This window comes from Chrysemys picta, chromosome 10 (genome assembly GCF_011386835.1).
Source record: "Chrysemys picta bellii isolate R12L10 chromosome 10, ASM1138683v2, whole genome shotgun sequence".
Classification (NCBI taxonomy): Eukaryota; Metazoa; Chordata; order Testudines; family Emydidae; genus Chrysemys; species Chrysemys picta.
In genome coordinates, this window is record NC_088800.1 from 65,536,662 (window position 1) to 65,555,542 (window position 18,881).

The following is an 18,881-nucleotide window of genomic DNA, read 5'->3' on the forward strand; positions in this document are numbered from 1 at the left end:
CCAAAAGTGCCCCCCACAGCTCCTGCCTCCCAGACCCTCTGGGTCTTTGGCGGCGGGACCTTCAGTGCCGCCGAAGAAACTTGGAGCGAGTGAAGGGCCTGCCGCTGAAGACCCGGAGCGCTGCCGGGTCAGTAAAAGCGCTGCAGCTGGTGGCGCCTTTTTTTTTTTTTATTGCTCCCCCTGTTCCGTCCACATGGCTATGCCACTGCTCCCACAGCAATTCACTTCGTACTTCAGCTTCCCCGCCTATATTCTGGTAGATGCTGTGAGCAAATTGGCAAAACCAACCAAACTTCTAACTAGATCTGGTAGATCTTAAATTGCTGTGTTATACAGACATGTAATGGAGCCTTTCTCATGGATTAATCTTAACATAAAGTTTACTTACACTTTGGTGACATCGGGTTAAGGCACATAGTTCGACATTTTTGGGGAAAATCTTGCTGTTATAAGGATGAGCTAAGCCAGCACAAATCTAAAAAAATGAGGAACAAAAGCCAGAGACGTGAGTTACAGTAACCTGTTTATTTTCTGACTATGTCACTATCTGAAGTTACAGGCAAATTCTCACATCAGGTATCACTCACATAGGGATGTTCAGCTTGGTAGCCAAGTGTAAAGGTTTGAACTGATTCATCCAGCCCATTTATCAAAATTTTAGTCTCCAAGAAGTAGTGTTTTTGCTTTTTGTCTACAGTAAATGTCTCCTGGAGAAGGAAGCTCTGGGGAATGGGCAGTTTAAATGGATGTCTGGGACAAAACAAAAAAGTAAAGATTTTAAGGTAAAACCACAGAGGAAAAAAAAAACAGTTTCTTTCTTCAGCTGAAACTCCTAGACTTTCAATTGCAAACATCTCTAGTGTCAATTATTGAAACAAAGCAAGCCTACATGAAAGGTTGAAAAGTTACAGGAAGGATCAAGAAGGGAAAAGAAAGGTTTGAGAATGGTACCTGTATGAACATGCTAGAAGGACACATACTATTAGAGTTTCATACTAGTTCAGAATGTAAGCTTTTGGGAGTTTTGTATATGTTCAGAACCTAGCGCATTGGGCTCCTGATCCATGACCAGGGCTCCCAGGTGTATGGGAATACAAAGAATAAATAATAATACATAATAATAGCGTTACACATTAGCCAGCATTTCTGATGGAAAATTCCTACCCTAGACCACATAACATACCCAACATCTTCTAGCACTTAAAGTAACTGAAATGATGTTGGGTTCTATGGGTATACGAAGGACAGGCACAGAGCACCTGAATCAGTGCCTCATGTTTCAGGGGGGTAGCTGTGTTAGTCTGTATCAGCTACCCCCCTGAAACAATGAGGAGTCCTTGTGGCACCTTAGAGACTAACATTTATTTGGGCATAAGCTTTTCTAGGCTAGACCCCACTTCATCAGATGCATGGAGTGAAAAATACAATAAGCAGGTATAAATATACAGCACATGAAAAGATGGGAGTTGCCTTACCAAGTGGGGAGTCAGTGTTAACGAGGCCTCATGTATCACTCACACAGGGACTTTATGTATCTTGCAGCTGAAGTGTGTGACTGTCAAAGACTCCGGGAAGATATGGATGCACAATTCCCATTGATTTCTAATGGGAACTGACCCTCCCTTATCCTTCAGACAACTTTGAAAATCTCAGCTAACAAGTACATTTTTTGTACTCTGTAGAAACAATACAACTTGCATCGAATTCACTGAACTAATTTGGGTGCCCCAGGAAACAGATGTTCAGCTAATCCTCAGCCCAGGGCGTCGTTTATTACTTAGCTGCAGCATTTTATAGACTTCTCTGAATAGATTTAGCTGAAAGCTTAGGAAGGAGACATTCACTTTTATAATCTCACACTGGACTAAGTTCACGCACAGCAGGACAGCTGACATCATTCCTCATTTTTCATTCGTGTAGTTTTTCCACTACTTAAACAGCCTCTTATACAAACGTTTGGCAGCTCCTAAGGGATCCTGGGTAATTGTAGCTCCTCCTGACCTTCCTGGACATTGAGAATGCTCAGCACCTCTCTGGGGATGGGCAACAGCCCACCGACTCAAGCCCTGAATTTCTGTAGGGTCCCTGAAATTACTGAAATTTCAGTAATGACACGTCAAGGGGCAGATTCTAGAGTTGGCCAAAATCAAGAGACCGTAAATTCCTTCCCAGGAGTAAATGAAACACATTCCCAAACTAAAACGACATGTTTTAGGGGGGATATATTTGACATTAAGGCAGTCGTATTGTTCCCTAGGAAATGGGAGAAAAATAGGCACCTACATGGCTCAAGAAATTGATTATAGGTGTTAGAACCGTCACCATCTGAAAGTCTGACCATCTTGTGACTTTTCTGTGGTCTTTGTGAAATGAGCTGATGCTCTCTGTAGAGTTCCTAATGAACAGATGTCCATATTACAAAATTAGCTATTGCAATTAGCACCCTTGTTAATAGTCTCACCAGAGAATGGATACAAAGACTCAGTCTATGTAGTGCGAAGTTAGGCATATAGGCAGAATGGGGACTTCAGTCTTGTCAAGCCCAGCACCTTTCACAGGAGCACTAAAACTCACATTAAAATTTAAGGTAAAACATTCTGTGAAGATATGAAAAAAAGTGACGACACCTGATATGGATGGTTCCACGTTTCTGGTAGAACATCTTATCTTTCTTCAGCTCTTCTATCTGACCCTCAAGCTGCAACACAACTGGCAGACTCTTATGGTCTGTCCATAGAGCCTTCATGGAGAGGTTAGTCTTTTTAGGCTGCAGTCCAAGTAGCAGGAGAATCAGGGTAGCATTGAGAGAGGAGAGTTGAGTCAGATTTGCTGGACCCGTGGTGTAGAAGTGACTAGTCACAAACCACAGAGTGAACCAGGCTGCAGTGAGGTTGTTGTCTTACAGGACAAGTCCATTCCTGCTCCCCATAAAGCCAACAACAAAGCTCCCAATGGCCCAATTCTGATCTTATTTACACCAATTTCAACACTGGTATAACTCCAGTGACTTCACTGGAGCTACTCCCAATTTACACCAGTTTAAGTGATGTTAAGATCTGAACCAATGACTTCAGCAGGATCAGACCTTAAATTAACTGTTTTTGATAAATTAACTGTTATTAATAAATAAATGGCTGTTATTGTTTTTCATTGGAGATGCTCATCACATTTGTGCAGCAAAACATTGGGCAAAAATGAGAGGTAATTGCTACGAAACGTATGGCCATTGTACAGCAAAGTAACCCAAAAATACCATAAAGTACAAATATTTTTATGTATGATTTAAAAAAAATCAAAGTAAATTTGAAAGTCTTGCTTTTATATCATAATAATACTGGAGGCAATAAGGATCAATCCTGCAAGATGCTGAACAGCACTGACTCTATCTGAGCTCGACTCTTCACAAGATCGGGCTTACAATAGTGATTAAATTTAGGACACAGTGTCTTGTAAAAGCAACGCAAGCATCAAAACTCTGAATTTGCTGCCTACTGTGTATGAGTCCTAAAACTTGAATGCACAGTAGTTGCAGAATATGCATGCATTCAATACTGCACAAGATTCCATTTAAAAGAGCCATCCGGCTGCAACAGATTAAAACCTGTTCCTTTCTGTGAAGAGCAAAAGGAGTTATCTTTGTGGAAATACAAACATGAAGCACAAGTGCAAATTACAGGACAGGAGTTGCATTTGTATTTCTGCAGGGACATAATGCTCATGTTTTAGATAAATTATTGTATTTTAAGGTCAGTTTCACATTTCAGTTGAGCTGGTTTGATTTGCGAGGCATCTGAGTACCGTGAATGGAACAGAGTTGTTTTTTTAAACCATATGGTATCCTGAGCTAGTCAAAGTATCTTTTTAGAGGACAGGCTGTTGATTATCTGCCATGCACTGTAGATACCAAGCAAAGTAAATCTAGCCTCAAACAGCACTGTTGTTTGCATATTAAAGGCTAGTTTCTGATATTGGGTAAACTGAAGAGCAAGTGGTGGTGCATGAAACCAGTTACTGCTATCTAGAGCTATGTGAAATGTTTTAACCAAAACTTTTTTTTGGCAAAACCTGCAGATTTGGGTCAAAGAAAACATTTTTTGGGAATTAATGTTGATTGCCACAAATCATTGCAGTAAAAAAACCCAAACTCAAAATTCTAAAAAGGTCAAAACATTTTGTTTTGATATTTTTGAAACTAAACTTTTCAATTTAAAACCACTTCTTTTTGAAATTACCTTTAATTTTATTTTTTAAAGAAAAAAGATCAAAATCAAAACAATATTCTGTTTGACCCAAAATGAATTTTGGTTTTTGAGTCACTGAAAATTTTTGAAATTTTCATTTTTAGGTCGACTGGAACAATTTTTCCCCCCTCCATATTTCAGAATGGCCAGAAATCCATAATTTGTATAGCTCTTCTGTTATCCTACATGCAGGCATGGTACCTGATAGTTCAAAGTATTTAGCAATAGTGTCTGCACAAATCACACACCCGCATATTTAGGCTTTCACGTTTTCTAGGAACACAGCATCCCTTAGCACCCAGTGTGTGCCACTGGCCTCTAAGAGCTGAGAGAAGAACTCAAACTTAAGAACACCATAAAAATGAAGGAGAAAAATCTAGTAGTGATGACGGATTTCTTTAGCCTACATAAAGTGTTTTTTTAAAAAACCTCAGTTTTACATTTCAGCATTTCTCATAGCATGCCAACAACGTAAAAGGATAAAAAAAGCTAACTACCGATGTGCAAGATTGAAGTCTAATAAATACATGATGCTCCTCATTTGGCTACACCAGCAAGATACAGCCCCAGATCCAGAAAAGTTAACATTTATACAACCATCTTACCCCCTGCAGGTGTAAATAGTCAGCTGACAAATTAAATTCTTGCTTTGTACTCTTTATCTTAAAGCAAAGAAACTTGGCTTCCTCGCTATTCTCCAAATGAATCTCATTCCTCACGAGCTGGTTCCACACTGATACCACTTCACTGTAGCTATGCAGAACATTCCTCTCAAGGTGATTGACTGTGGATGCCTGAAAGACAAAGATAAATATTTTGGACCTGTTAAGTTACAGCAGGTAGGATCCTTTTTTCTCTGCAGTACAGCAGAGAAATGAATGGAAGGAGTTTCCTTGGACAGAAAGCTCCATGATGATTATAACAGCATCTATTAGAGTTAAGTTGCCAGCATTTCCATTGTAAAGACATTAATCTCACTTTCAGGGTGTTATAATTCCCACGAGGAGGTCAATATCTATCTTTGTTCTTTTTATTTTATGTTCCACCCAAACAAGGGAGGGATAGATGGCTGGACATCTTCAAAGAAATTAACAAGTAAGCCAATTTTTTCTTTCCAACAATCCTCAACTGGGACTAGACCAACAGAGATCTAATGGGGAAAGGGTGGGACTCAAAATAAAGGAACACCCTAAAGTAACCTGAATTGCGGGTTTGTCGCAGCATGAAAGACATTTCAGCTGACGGCTGCTTTCTCTTAAACCCTGACCTACAGTTTTAATTCTGAATAATGTATGCTATAAAGAGGACTGACTTTTCAAACGGAAAGATCCTGATTCTGATCTCACTTGCACAGGGATACCCAAACTACATCAAAACATATGGAGTTACTCCAGGGAAAATCTAGTGTCTAGTGGCAGATGTTAGTTCTGTTGTTTAATGCACACCTGAGAGGTGCTCAGAAACTATGGGGTGATGATCGTGGTATTAGAACCTGTATAGACCACAGTTGTGTTAGTGAAATTAGAATCAGTCCTAGAATCAGTAGACTCGGTGTCTTTGGTTAAAATCTGTTCTGAATGTCAGATATTAGAAGTGCCACACATCCAGTGGCCCAAAAGCTTTGAAGAAACAGGGGGGGGGGGTCATAGGCTGGATTAGTGAAAGGGTGGAACTCCATCCCCCAAATGCTTTGTGCAGGGAAGGATGAATGTCACCCTCAGGAGAGATGTGCTGCATATGCATGCACAGCTAGCATGCACCACATTTTTCATAACTGGTTAGGAGGTATCGACTATGCTTGCACTGCAAGGTGGGGGATAGAGAGGCCTAACAAGATGCCAGGGTGAGGATGAACAGCACATTATACAAGCCCAGGAAACCGATGAACATATGCATTTCAAGACACTGTCTGGTAGAGTCACACACAAAAATCACTGCACGCTGTGTGCTGAGAACTGCTGTATAACTACTGCTGTATGATATCCATCCATGCTGGGCACTACGAAAGGAAGCAATGAGTTACTAACCCGCAGGTAGGTAGTAGTTGGTGTATAGATGTGAATTTTCCCTTCTTTTTCATTGCCTTTGTCTTTACAAAACATTTCCACCACCAGGTTCTTGATGGAAAGGGCTTTCCCAGCTGTTAGCTCCATTGTAGACAGATAAGCAGATCGCTCAGGTTGGTGTAGTTTGTGAGCCACATACAGATATAGCCATGGGGTATCCATGTTTAATTCACCTGAAAGCAAATTAACAGGTTGTAGTAAAGCTGGTTGAAATGTTAGGTCTTGTGCTACGTGACTTCTAAACTTACAACAAAATTGACTTAGACTGAGGCTAAAATGGGTTGGTATACTGTAAAGGTCTTTGATCTTATGAACCATGTGTGCTGCACTACTGAAGGCCCATTAATGATGGGACAAAATGTCGCCTAGTGGTTACACGGCAAAGGCCCTGGATTCCACTGAATGATCTGCCACCATGTGCACAATCTTTATTCACACAGTAAGTGATTCTGGAGCCTTTATGCACATGATTAGTCCCATCAAAGCCAACAGGACTGCACATATAAAGGCAGAAGGTGAATTTTGAACAAGGTTTATAGTGAGAGCTCTTTCAGGACTCTGTCAATTATTATTGTTTATAATTAGATGTTAGGACCTTGAAATTTTATCTAAAGATTCATCAGATTAATGCCATTCACAGCTTGTGATATGTTCAGGTAAATCTCAGATAAATATGTGCCATGTCAAATGACATTTATGACCAGACATTGCAAACCTTCAAAAGAAAACATCAAAAAGTATCTTGTTAGGGATCAAATTAAACACTGGTGTAATTCAACTGAAATCAATGGAAATACCCTTGGGTGAACTTGGATCTTTACATCAGACTACTCAATTTGCTACAAAATGTCCATGTGGGCACACACAAGTGAGTTTGGTACAGATCGACTTTGGAAATGTAGCTCTTAAGGGCCAGTACACAGATTGAGCCAAATACTACCCAAATACTACACAATGCGTAACCTCACTGAAGTCAATGGAGTGTAAGTTAGGGTGGAATTTGACCCAGTTGGGTTGATCAATAAATATCAGAAAATAGAGATTTTTTTTTTTTTTTACAGACAACAATGAAGTAAGTAAATCAATACAACTCCCACTTTCCAAGCAACTCTGGAAAGGCAAGATACAGAATATAATAATAAAGGCCTAGTTCTTGTTCTCCTTACTAAAACAAAATTTCCTTGACATAAATGTGGGGTTTTAAACATTCATACACAAAGATATTGATACACACACACACACACACACACACACACACACACACTGAAATGAATTACTATAGATAAGTGTTTGACTTATAGCCTGAGATACCCTTGATATTCAAGTCACTGTCACCTCTTATTTTTTCCTCTCTTGAACGTCAATAACGTAGATCCAGTCAGTATCTGCTAGGGCAAACAATTCAAAATGTGGCTCCTTTGAGAATAAATAATCCCTTAATGTATTTAATCCATATCTGGAGATATCTGCCTCTAGAAAGTGTCTCACCATTAGCTTACACAATAACTCTCTACGACTAAGTCATAAAAATACTAGGAGCACCTTTATGACTGCTTTTCAAGTCAGAGGTTGGAAACTTTTAGTGGTACTTCACCTTCCCACTTCCTAAGGTAATTTCTGGATGTATCTTTCCACTGCAGTCCTGCCACAAATGGCATGCGGTCATTATACTGCACCTTAAAGTTGGTGCTACTCTCCGAACGGCCCTGAGAGGTACGCGAGTGCTGCAGCTGGGTTCTGTAATTCACCTGCTTTTCTGGGACTTGCATGGTAAACTGGAAAACAACAATGAATTCTGATTAAAATTAGAAGCATTTCTCATCATCTGGACCATCAAGACCAACAGAACATTCACTTGGGTTTAGATTCAGCGAGGTCAAGCAGTTCTGCTTTGCACATTTGTAATTTCATTTTATAGCTGTTCAAAGTTCCTTAGACCTGTTACAGACATTCTATGTATCGCATTTTTATACATAGAATGTATAAATATTATATATGGTTAATTATGCATTTACAACCTGATCCAAAACCCACTGAAGTTGATGGAAAAACTTCCAATTGAATTTTATGGAAAAACTCCCATTGACTTCAATTGGCTTTGGATCAGCTCCTTAGTCATTTTTAAAAAGTCCTGATAATAATTTCATGTTACTTGGTGCTGGTGTCTCAGGAAAAATCTATGCTCTAAAACAATATTGAAATATACAGTATACGTTATGATAGTTCAGATAGAGGCTACATGGAAAGGTCACCATCTATTCTAAAACAACAGCGTTTGTTTTCATGTGCAGCTACTGCCTGAGAAGATTTGTAAAATCTGTGCCCCTGTGATGGGGTGTACCTTGCCTTTGTGGTGCACTGCCAGAGGCTCCGTGGTCCTACTACACCTCCCCCCAGGAAAGGAGGCCTGCCTAGAGAGGCTGCACAGAAGCAGCGAATCCCAGCAGGCTCAGATAAAAGGAGCTGCAAATCATTAGCAGGTAGTTCCTGGCTGGGACCAGAGGAGCAAGGCAGAGTGCTCCTCTCTGGCCAATGGTGCTTGAGGGATAATCAAAGTTTGGTTTTGGCTGAATTTGCTTCAGTTGGGAGGGAGAGGACCTGAGAACTGTAACTGTGAGATATGGGGTGAAAATAAAAGGGCCAGGTGGGAAGAGGCGCAGGGAAATAGCAGCAATAAATGGAAGTGAGTGGGATGTAGCTGCTGTTTATAAGGTCTCTGAGTTGGAATCCGTAGCAGTGAGCAGGCCTGGGTTCCCACATTGACAAAGTGCTGTAAACCCCAAGAAGGGGACAAGGTTTGTTTGGAAGCCTGAGTGAAGGGCTAAATGTAAAGGCCCCAGAGCTGAGTTTGAAGAGCCTGGTGAAGGCAGGTAGATGGTTTTATTGGACTTTTGCTACCACAGAAGGGTTCCTTTTGAACTCTGTGACTTGGTTGGAGGTTTGAGACACACAAGGCCTCCAGCCACTGAAGCTCTGTCAAGCTAAGCCAAGAACCTATAGAGGGCGCTAGGAGCAGGAAAAGGACTAGAGTAACTGCATGCAGCAGCAAGAGGCACTGAAGAGGTGAGTGTTTCCTGTTACAGTCTCCCTAAGAACTAATATAGAAGTTTATATGCATAGTTTCTGTAAAGATCCATTACAAATCCAGACAGGACATGAGTAACACAGGAATTGCCATGTGACACATTATTCTCTCTCTTCCAGCACTCAATACTGTATGCTTCAAAGGAAGGCACAAACTTACCATAATGCATCTAATTATTCTCTACTACATTACTGGGGAAACATTTTTCTGATCCCACAGTTTATGTCTGGAGGAATCAAGAGAGACAGTTTTGTAATATAGTCTAGCTATTGTAATTCTACAAAAAAACTTCTACCTAAATACTATATGCTCTGGGTCCCTTCTTGTGTTTGATTGCTAACATTACAGATCCCACTGCAGCATCTTGTGCACAAGGTAAGCTTTATTAGGACTGGCAAATCAGTTTGCATAAGCAACCTAAAACCTCACAAAACTCAAACCAAATCAAGCTTGAACCTTTTTTTGAGGTTTGAAAAAAGTCCAACTAGTGGGTTTTCTTGATGTTTGGTTTAATTTTCATGCATCTTTGAACTTCTTGGTCTCAAATGGATCTGAACTTTTTCCACATATCTAGATATCTGGTTCATCTAATCCACACACTGTAATTTTACCTTTAAAACTCTTAATAGGCCAGGCAGACCAAACACTGAATAAGGGACATCCCTTAATGTAGAGGCATGAGTAATATCCGACAACCCACATCAAATAATAAGATATCACATGAATGAAATACAAAGTTTTCAAGTAATATTTGTGTAAGAGTTCAGTCACTGTCACATAACATTCTGACTTTGCACAATGAATAACATTTGGTGAGATGGTATCCCTCAAAATAAGCATGCTTCAGAAAAAGAACTATGCAAACAATGGAGTCATCTCACTCAGATTATTCTTGATGTGTATTCCATCAGTTTGCTTTAATGAAAAAAAATTGTCTATAGGGCTAAAACTGTTGAGAGTGGGCTGGACTCTATTCCCCGTGCTCCAAGAGAATTGTTTAGTAAGTTCCATTTACTGCATACAAGTTGTTTCCACAGGAGTAAGTGAGGGAATATTTTGAACTCCAAAAAATTATATTATTAGTGTTCATGGTTGAGATGGGAAGAATTCAGCTTGACTCTCAGATCCCAGGTTGAGTTTGCTAAGCTGGTAGTTAGAGAAAATCTCTTTTGTTTGCAAACTGAATGTATTTGATCTTGATGTCATTGAAAGATTAACATGGCTGACCACTACACCATAATCACTTTTTCAGAGCACAAGCACAAGTTATGCCTCATTTCATATTTTTTTATACGGTTTTCCCTTTACTTCCTGGCAACGCAGGTGCTATCCAACAGCAGATGCTATTACCTCCATGAAGTAGTTGACCTGAGATGGACTTGAACTATTTTTAAATGTCTGGCTGATCAGTAGCTTCCTCTTGTTGTTGATTTCATCCCAGTGTTTGCCATAGTTGACTTCCAGCTGGGAGTAGAGCCGAGATGCACTCTCTTCATGCCGCAAATGAACCTGCAGAAACAACACACCATTTCCCTGTGTCATCTTTTCCCCCTTATAGATGGTGCTGTGCATATACAGAATGTTAGTAGCCCTGCCTACAGAAATACCCCTTGGTAGCAGGCAAGTGATAGTAAAAAGTTACATCACAACTAATGCTCAATATTTAAACTAGACAGCATTATATGTTATTAAGCTTCAGCTCTGCCTCCTAACAATTCAGAGAACAGGGAGTTTTGAAGATGTTAATCAGCTGAAGGTTAGTTAGTGTCCGAAGGACATCACAAACTGAACTTGAAAAGTATTACAAATCCAGGTAAAACCTTCTAATTTCTGGACATGTAAGTATGATGAAACCATGACTTGGATGGTCTCTGTATGCTTAAAAGGATTCCTGGATTGCTGACTACAGAAAATACAATGAAATCATACATTAATATGTAAATACTGGGATTAAAAAGCATATGCAAAATATTCTACAGAAATTATATGAATGCATATATAAGAATTGAAGTCACTGGAATTACTCTGGATTTACACAGCTGTAACAGAGAGCAGAAATCGGTGACTTTTATTTTTGATGCCCTAGTCCATCATAGGTAAACAGGCTATAAGCTAAAACAAAAGGAAAAAAAGATTGTCCCAAAACTGACCTCTGGGATATCCCTGTGTTTGAAACCCTACAGCTAATACATTGCAGCATATTGAACTCTCTACCTTGTGGTTATAGGATGGAGTCTGTGTACAGTGAAGCTCATGTCCCAAATCCAATTTGTATGCTTCATTTGAACTGGTCTCCACTTTAATTTTCTGTCCTGCATTACATTCATGCCGAAGATTTTTTGCATCTCCTGTTTGAATCAACACACGCACATATGGAAATGCTTTGGCTTTTCAAAAATGAAAGATTCAACTCATACAGAATAAACTATCAATATAACCCTAAGTCTGCATTATAGTTTTAATTTCATGTAATCATAACAACAGGTTCTTCACAGAAATATAATTTATTTTATCCTAAGAATCTTGAGGTAAGAACACTCTTACGGTATCAATGAGCATGTATTTAGGGATGATGGGTTTGTGTTTTCTACATGAGAACTTGCCTCTGAAAATGAAAACGTTAATTAACCAACTAAGAACCAGATGATAAAGAAGTATACACTTAGTTCATTTAAATGGGCTGACAGTTTGCACTCAGTAATATCCTTCTCTGAATCTTCTTCTGATTGAAATCAAAGGTTCCCAGCTACTGGTATGTATTACTAGTAACAGCATTTCAAGCTTTTAATCCAGGTGTCCCATGCTCTTCCGATGGGGCCCAGAGGTGTAGCTAGTGCCTGTCTAACATGCCAGGGAGCAGTCCAAGTGCTATAGTAGGTTAGAGTGCATGGAAGTGTGAATGAAAGGTATCTAGCAGAGGCTGTTTTAGCCGAGGTCTCAGTCTGATAAAACTGCTTATCAAGGTTGGGGATGACTGGCTTAGGTCATACAAACTTTGATTTATCCCACAAGTTTCATTAGAAATGAAAATCCTAAAATGATGGGCCACATTATAGATTTTATTTATGATTTTGGGCCTCTGTTTATTTTATTTTCTAATAAAATAAAAGATGTTTCCAAGTTTAGGAAGTTGGAAACATCTGTTTTACATCAGAAGGCAAAGTGAAAACGGTCCAAGTCTTTAGTCTGATTTTGGCTTAAGGAAAATCAAGATACTGCTTATGTTTGTTCTGACATATTTTCTGCAGTTTCTCTCTCCCCCTCCATCCCAGCAGTAAGAGCAACATCCAGGCATTAATTTTATTTCTTTGGTGGAATTTTTATTAGGGTAAAAACTTTTCAAAACCTGAGCAAGTAGCAGATTGCCAGCTTTTGCGATTTTATTGTGGGTCTCGCAATACTTGGGGTTTTTTTGTTCTTATTTTTAGTTAAAAGCTTAGCTCCTGAAGCCACACAATGACATGAAAATCTTGGCTTTCATTTAAATAAAAAGTAATGGCTGATGAGAAGAGCTTGAACGCTCAAACCCTTTAGACTCAAACACCAGAAGACACAATAAAACACTTTTTTTTTTTAAATTGCATGACTGTTAAGCCAAACTCATGATTGAATGCTTAGGATACACTGTACGTAACCTTATTTTTAGCACCACGCTCAAAGATATTTGCTCTCAGTGGGTATTTGTACAAACCAGAATAGCCATTGTACTGCACAAACACTTTCCATTTACTAATATGGTTGAAGAATATTTGTTTCCCTGTAAATGATATTCTAACTAACATGACACTAAATTATGACTTTTAGCAAAGTAAACCATATCTGTGCTGGTCTAAAAAACGTTAGCTAGTCATACCACTACACGTGACCCAGGATTAATATGCCATATGCATGCACACAATCAAGATTTAATGCACTCTATGCACCAACTGCTATAGCTATTCAGCCAAAGCCATAGAACTCCTTTGATTGTCTGATTGCTTTGGCTGCCCAGTAAATTTAATAGCTCGGCATTTCTAGTAGCTGGCGAAATTCTGCAAAACGTTTTCTGGATATATTTCCTCATTTTTAAATGAATTCATTGAATTTGTGCATCTGTTTTGTTCACTTTTCATAAACATTCTAGCAACTGCGGAAATATTTGCAGAAACAGTGTATTTTCAAGCAACTACTGGAGAATGTTCGCAGAAACCACTTTTTAAATTTATTCTGGGTTTTTTTCTTTGGAACTCTGAGAGTTGCATTTATCCAGTTGGTAAACAGAAGACAGTTCTAATGTTTTGGCTTTGCTCTTTAGCATAACAATAAATGTCATTTACACAGTACCTAGGAGTCCATATTTTATTCTCAGAGCATTAGACCACAGGCTCCCTCGTTGCTGCAGCAGGCCAATGGTGTGAGATCCAAGAATACCTGGAAAGTAGGTCTCCCCTTCAAGTGAGTACTGCCTCAGTTTATCATCAACCTTTTTCTCCAGAAATACTACAGAAAGAGCAGAAGTTACCATGCAGCAGCACACGATAAGAACTGTGCAGTCAGAAAAAGGATACATTGTTGGGAAAAAACATACACCACCTTCTAAAAAGCCACCCTAGAGCCCAGTCCTGTGAGATAGCAAGTGCCTTCAGATCCCCCAATGAGAGAGTGTACTGCCTTGCAGGACTGGTCCTTTTAGGTAGTGGTAAGGACTGGCCAAAGGCTATAGGGTTTTTCATGTCTACAGTAGCTCATTGGTTCAAAATCAGCCCAGATTACAATGATTCGTACACCATTACTATGAGGTGGTCTGCATGAAAAGAGGAGTAGATTCAGCCAAATTCCCAGTGGATAAGAGTCTACAAAGAAACAACATTGCAGCTGGCCCCAACAAATGCCACTTTTGGTAGCATCAGCAGCCTGGTTCACGACCAAATAGGGACAGAGACTGAACTCTCACCCTGCAGATGATCTCCCTGGAATAGGGATGAGATGGACAATGTGGGGAAGCTCCCACTGGGACAGCCTGTGCTATAGATGAAGACAGGAGCTCACTTTCAGGTCTGTCAATAAGGCATCTTTCGCCACTTTACAGCTCCTTTTATTTATTTTTTCCTATTTATCTAGCCCACTCCTTTATTATGATGTAATAAATATTGAGCTCTACAATATTTCTCGAGAGAAGCAGTGCTGTGAGGGCAAGCATGATCCACAGGGGATCTTTGGAGATTCCACTAAGAGCTTCTCAAACTGGGGTGCGTGGAATGTGTTCGGGGGGACGGGGAGAGAGGGGGTATGAGAAGCTGCTCTGCCTTCAGAGCTGGGTTGCCGGAGAGCGGCGGCAGCTGGCTAGGCGCCCAGCTCTGAAGGCAGCACCGCCGCCAGCAGCAGCAGATAAGTAAGGGTAGCATGAAATCCCTTACTTCTGTGCTGCTGATGGTGGCAGGACCTGGGTGTGTGTGTAAAGGACTACAGACACAAAAAAGGGGGAGTGCGCGATCAAATAAGTTTGACAACAACCACACTAAGATATTTTGTCAGAGGGAAAAAATAGGGAGCCTAATTGTTACATCTTTGATTTATTCCAGTATATGAATTCTCCTTTTTATCTAGCCACATTATGAGCAGCAGGGTTTTTAACACAATAGTGAATGATGGAAAATAGGATTTGAATTTTTAAAAATAAATGACTCCTTGCAAATGTTAATGCTACTTAAACTTTTTTTTTTCAGACAAAGGGATTCAAGGAAGATGTTTAATTTACTGTATAACTGCTATTATTTTTCAATGGTAAGTAAGTGTTACACAAACTCATATATTTTAAAAGGCATCCCAATTAATTTCAATGGGATTTTAGTTCCTATAAAACCAGGGAGCTAGAACATATGCTCTCTCTCAGCATAAGTCCCAAGGACACCAGATCCCACTCATTTATGTGACAAGTACTTTGTCCACCAACCTGAAAGAAATGCTGCATCCTTCAATAAATTATGCAGGGACACTGAAAAAGCCATTTTCTTGCCAAGTTGCTTAGTGATGTTTCCTGACAGAACGATTGGGCTGCCTTGCTTTATCAGCTTTACCTCCAGCTGGATTGTGTATCTCTGCTCTCCACTCCCTGTTTGCAAACCCGTCATTCCCTAAAAAAACCCGACCCAACAATACAGTTTGATTATGTTTTGAGAAACAGACTCAGTCAGCATTTGGTGACTAGATACTAGAGATGGGCACCTTACCAATGTGAGAGAAGGAGAGGGAATATTTATATTTTCAATTTAGACAAATGTTGACAAATAATGGGTGAGAAGACAGTGGATTTATTTTCCAAACAAGACAAAGAACCCAGTCTTGTGAGGTGCTAGGTACTCTCCGCTCCCACTGACTTCAATGGGAATTGAGAACACACCGCATGTTGCAGGACTGACCGAAAAACTGAAACACAAAATGAAAACAAAATTTGTTTGATATGGTGTTATTGAAAACATTGACTGGATGGCAGTTTGGAACTTTATTTTGGTTGGCCAGAATGCAAGTTAATTAGTGTTTGATTTGCTGCTCTGCTAAAGAGAAAAAAGGTTCAAAATGTCTGGGTTGAAATTGTATTGTAGGGAAAAACAGTTGGCAAACTACTGTAGTTGTTGAAAAATGTGTAACTATTAAGTAGGATTGGGACTACAGGCCCACGTTGATGCGGCTGCTAAGTTGCCGATTAAGTAATGAAAAAAAGGTGAATTATTACAGTCTAAGTCTGTGGGGAAATAAAAATCTCAGTATAATTTCAATGTTAAATTTCTACCCACGTGATTTTTTTCCTTTATAGTTTTAGCATTGGAATTATCCTGTTTATCTCTCAGCTATGATGCAAACCATATCTTTAAAAGAAGAATATTTGAGATATTCCTGTATCTACAAAGTTCATGCCAGTGACAAGCTAACTCTGGGTTCAGTCACAGACATTATGCATGACCATTGTAAAAATTTGTGATTGCAACTGAAAGCCTGCTCTAAGAAATCACTTCACTTTATCCATTTAGCACCAAATGCAAGTGAAAAATAGGCCAAATATTGTTTAAAGCCCCAATCCAGCATACAGAAGCACATGGGGGAATGGGCTGCTGCACTCACACAGAGCCTCATAGACTTCAGTAGGCTCTGCGGGTGCAGAGGTCTTCCTACTTGATTTTACTTTGAGGATCAGGCCCTCAGAGTAATACTACAATGAACTAGATTAAGGCCAAACTCTTTTCACATAAGCCACCAGTGATAACTTGTAACCTGGAGACAGTGGCAGCGGTATACATATTGTAACTCTGAACTATGTCGACGACCAGGGCCAGAAAATAGAGTTCACTATTAGAACTCTCCAGTCTGACAGTTCATTAGTCAGTGTTGCTGTGGGCACAAATGAAAATAGCTACAGCAGCTGGAGGTCAAAGGCTCTGTATTCAGTTACCAATCTTCCAAGCTACCTATCACCCAAACAGCTCAGCTCTCTTCAAAAGTAGCTGAGAGGACATGGGAGTTTAAACTATATACACACTTACTAAATCAAAGCCCACTGAAGTCAATGGGAGTAGTCCCACTGACTTTGGATCAGGCTCATAGTGCACAGCTATTGGTGGTTGTAAGGACAAAATCTGAATGGAACAAAATTGCTTTTGCTTATATGTTGGTGCTTAAGGATATTTGATTATAAAAAAACACAATTTAGGGCTGATCTGTATGTATTAGCCCTACTCGAGTGAATGGATGTACCTGTAATAGAGAACTCACTCATTCCCGTAATTGATTATTCAGACACTATTTCAGTATACATGGGTCTTATTGTCCTTCTATGGGGATTTTTTCATCCCGTTTCTTTGTGTCTATTTCATCCTAGTATTGAAAACTTTGTATTTTGAGGATGTACCTTAATGTAATAGACATCTTTGTCATCTAGTATCAGCTCCAGGTGTCCAACTCGTGAATTCTTAGATAACTCAAGTTTTCCTTAGAGAAATAGGAAAGAACACAGGTGTTTTCTTATTTTGGTACATACAAAGCTACAATACATTTTTTACTGTATCTTACGTAAAAACGTATCACAACATGTTATTCACAATTACTGTGAATAATACATTTACAGAATTAAATAACAAATAATAGCAGAGCAAAGGAAAACAGTAAGAGGGGTGGGGTAACATTTGACTTTGGAGCCTAAGTCCCATTTTCAAAAGAGACGTAGCTTCTACATACTTAAGTATTGATTCATTTTTCAGTGACACTTAGGTTCTTAAGTGGCTGTCATGTTGAAAATGGGACTTAGGCTCTTAAGGAAAGCTGGCCGGAACCTAGTATTCCTCCTGCAGGAAATTCCAGTTATTTTTTTTTTATTCTGATTTTTGGCTCCCAGTGAGCTCGTGAACTTTTGGGAGCATCTAGGATTAACAAAGATGCAATTACCCCAGCTAATGGAGAATCTATAATAATGTCATCTACATTAGCTGAATGGCTATCATACAATTCCGTACAAATTTACAGCTAGATCCTCCGCTGGTGTATATTGGAGTAATTACATTGACTGTAACGGAGTTCCCCTGATTGCCGCTAACAGAGGATCTAGCTGTTAGCTGAAAGACCTACCATCGACTTGGATTTTTTTCTTGGGCTGTATAAATTCGATTCTGAATTTTTTCTGTGGGACATTAAAATTGAGGTCAACCCCAACATCCCTTTTCAGGTCTGACTTTGGCGTCCCAATAAAGAAATGAAGGACAACTTCACTTGGAATCCAAGAATCCTCCTAGAAAAAAAGAAATGATCATGACATCTGCAATTGGCAGAGTATTTACAAAATGGAGCTGGCCATATGGAATTACGTCAAGGAATCACAGCAGGCTCCATTGCTAGGATATTAACACTGTTTTTCCAATCTACTTCTATAATTCTTGTATAAACCATTTCCAGGTGTGCATTTCCCATTTAATTTTATCTTTTATTCCAAATGTTTCTCATACATATGATAGTATTAATTTGCAACTAGCTGAATTTTCCAGTCCCCACCCAGTGATAGACTTGTGAGCTCTCATTTGAACACTTTAGGATTTCACAGCAGCTCAGAGCCTCTTGAAATTGTGCCGCCCCCTGCCAAACTTTGAGAAAATTCTAACCCATGATCCAGGTATAGAGCTTAACTCATTCAAACCTTTTCTACTATTTTCTTTAAGTACCTTCACATTCTAGGGCCACATTCAATTAGCATTAGAATGTTTCCCCCCTACTATTCCTGGAAGCCTTTGAATTTAATAGGACAGAGTTTAACAATAGAATGCTAAGTTTTGGACTAAAATCATAATGAAAAAAATAATTTTTATAAATGTTGCTGAAAACACAGATTTGGAGGCACTAGTTTATGTGATATTTTAAATGGTAGACTCTGTAATTCTGTACTAAATGCATGACCAGTTCAGAACATTGTGGGCCAATCAGAGAGAAGCTCTACTGTCCATTGTTGTGCCAGTAATTTTACATGGTCAA

The 18,881-nt window shown here is 39.4% G+C and overlaps 1 protein-coding gene across 1 annotated transcript in view; it reads right to left on the bottom strand.

Moving 5' to 3' along the window:
* The window catches only part of LOC101945417 (uncharacterized), a 185,677-nt gene that overhangs the window by 85,611 nt on the left and 81,185 nt on the right, over positions 1 to 18,881 (bottom strand). The window contains exons 22-33 of the mRNA XM_042861623.2: positions 17,988 to 18,147; positions 17,275 to 17,354; positions 15,325 to 15,505; positions 13,716 to 13,871; positions 11,607 to 11,740; positions 10,743 to 10,901; positions 7,902 to 8,082; positions 6,269 to 6,480; positions 4,847 to 5,035; positions 2,628 to 2,767; positions 588 to 750; positions 389 to 475 (exon numbers count right to left, since the gene is read on the bottom strand). Coding sequence (XP_042717557.2) covers positions 389 to 475; positions 588 to 750; positions 2,628 to 2,767; positions 4,847 to 5,035; positions 6,269 to 6,480; positions 7,902 to 8,082; positions 10,743 to 10,901; positions 11,607 to 11,740; positions 13,716 to 13,871; positions 15,325 to 15,505; positions 17,275 to 17,354; positions 17,988 to 18,147 — 1,842 coding nt within the window. The remainder of the gene's footprint in view (positions 1 to 388; positions 476 to 587; positions 751 to 2,627; positions 2,768 to 4,846; positions 5,036 to 6,268; positions 6,481 to 7,901; positions 8,083 to 10,742; positions 10,902 to 11,606; positions 11,741 to 13,715; positions 13,872 to 15,324; positions 15,506 to 17,274; positions 17,355 to 17,987; positions 18,148 to 18,881) is intronic.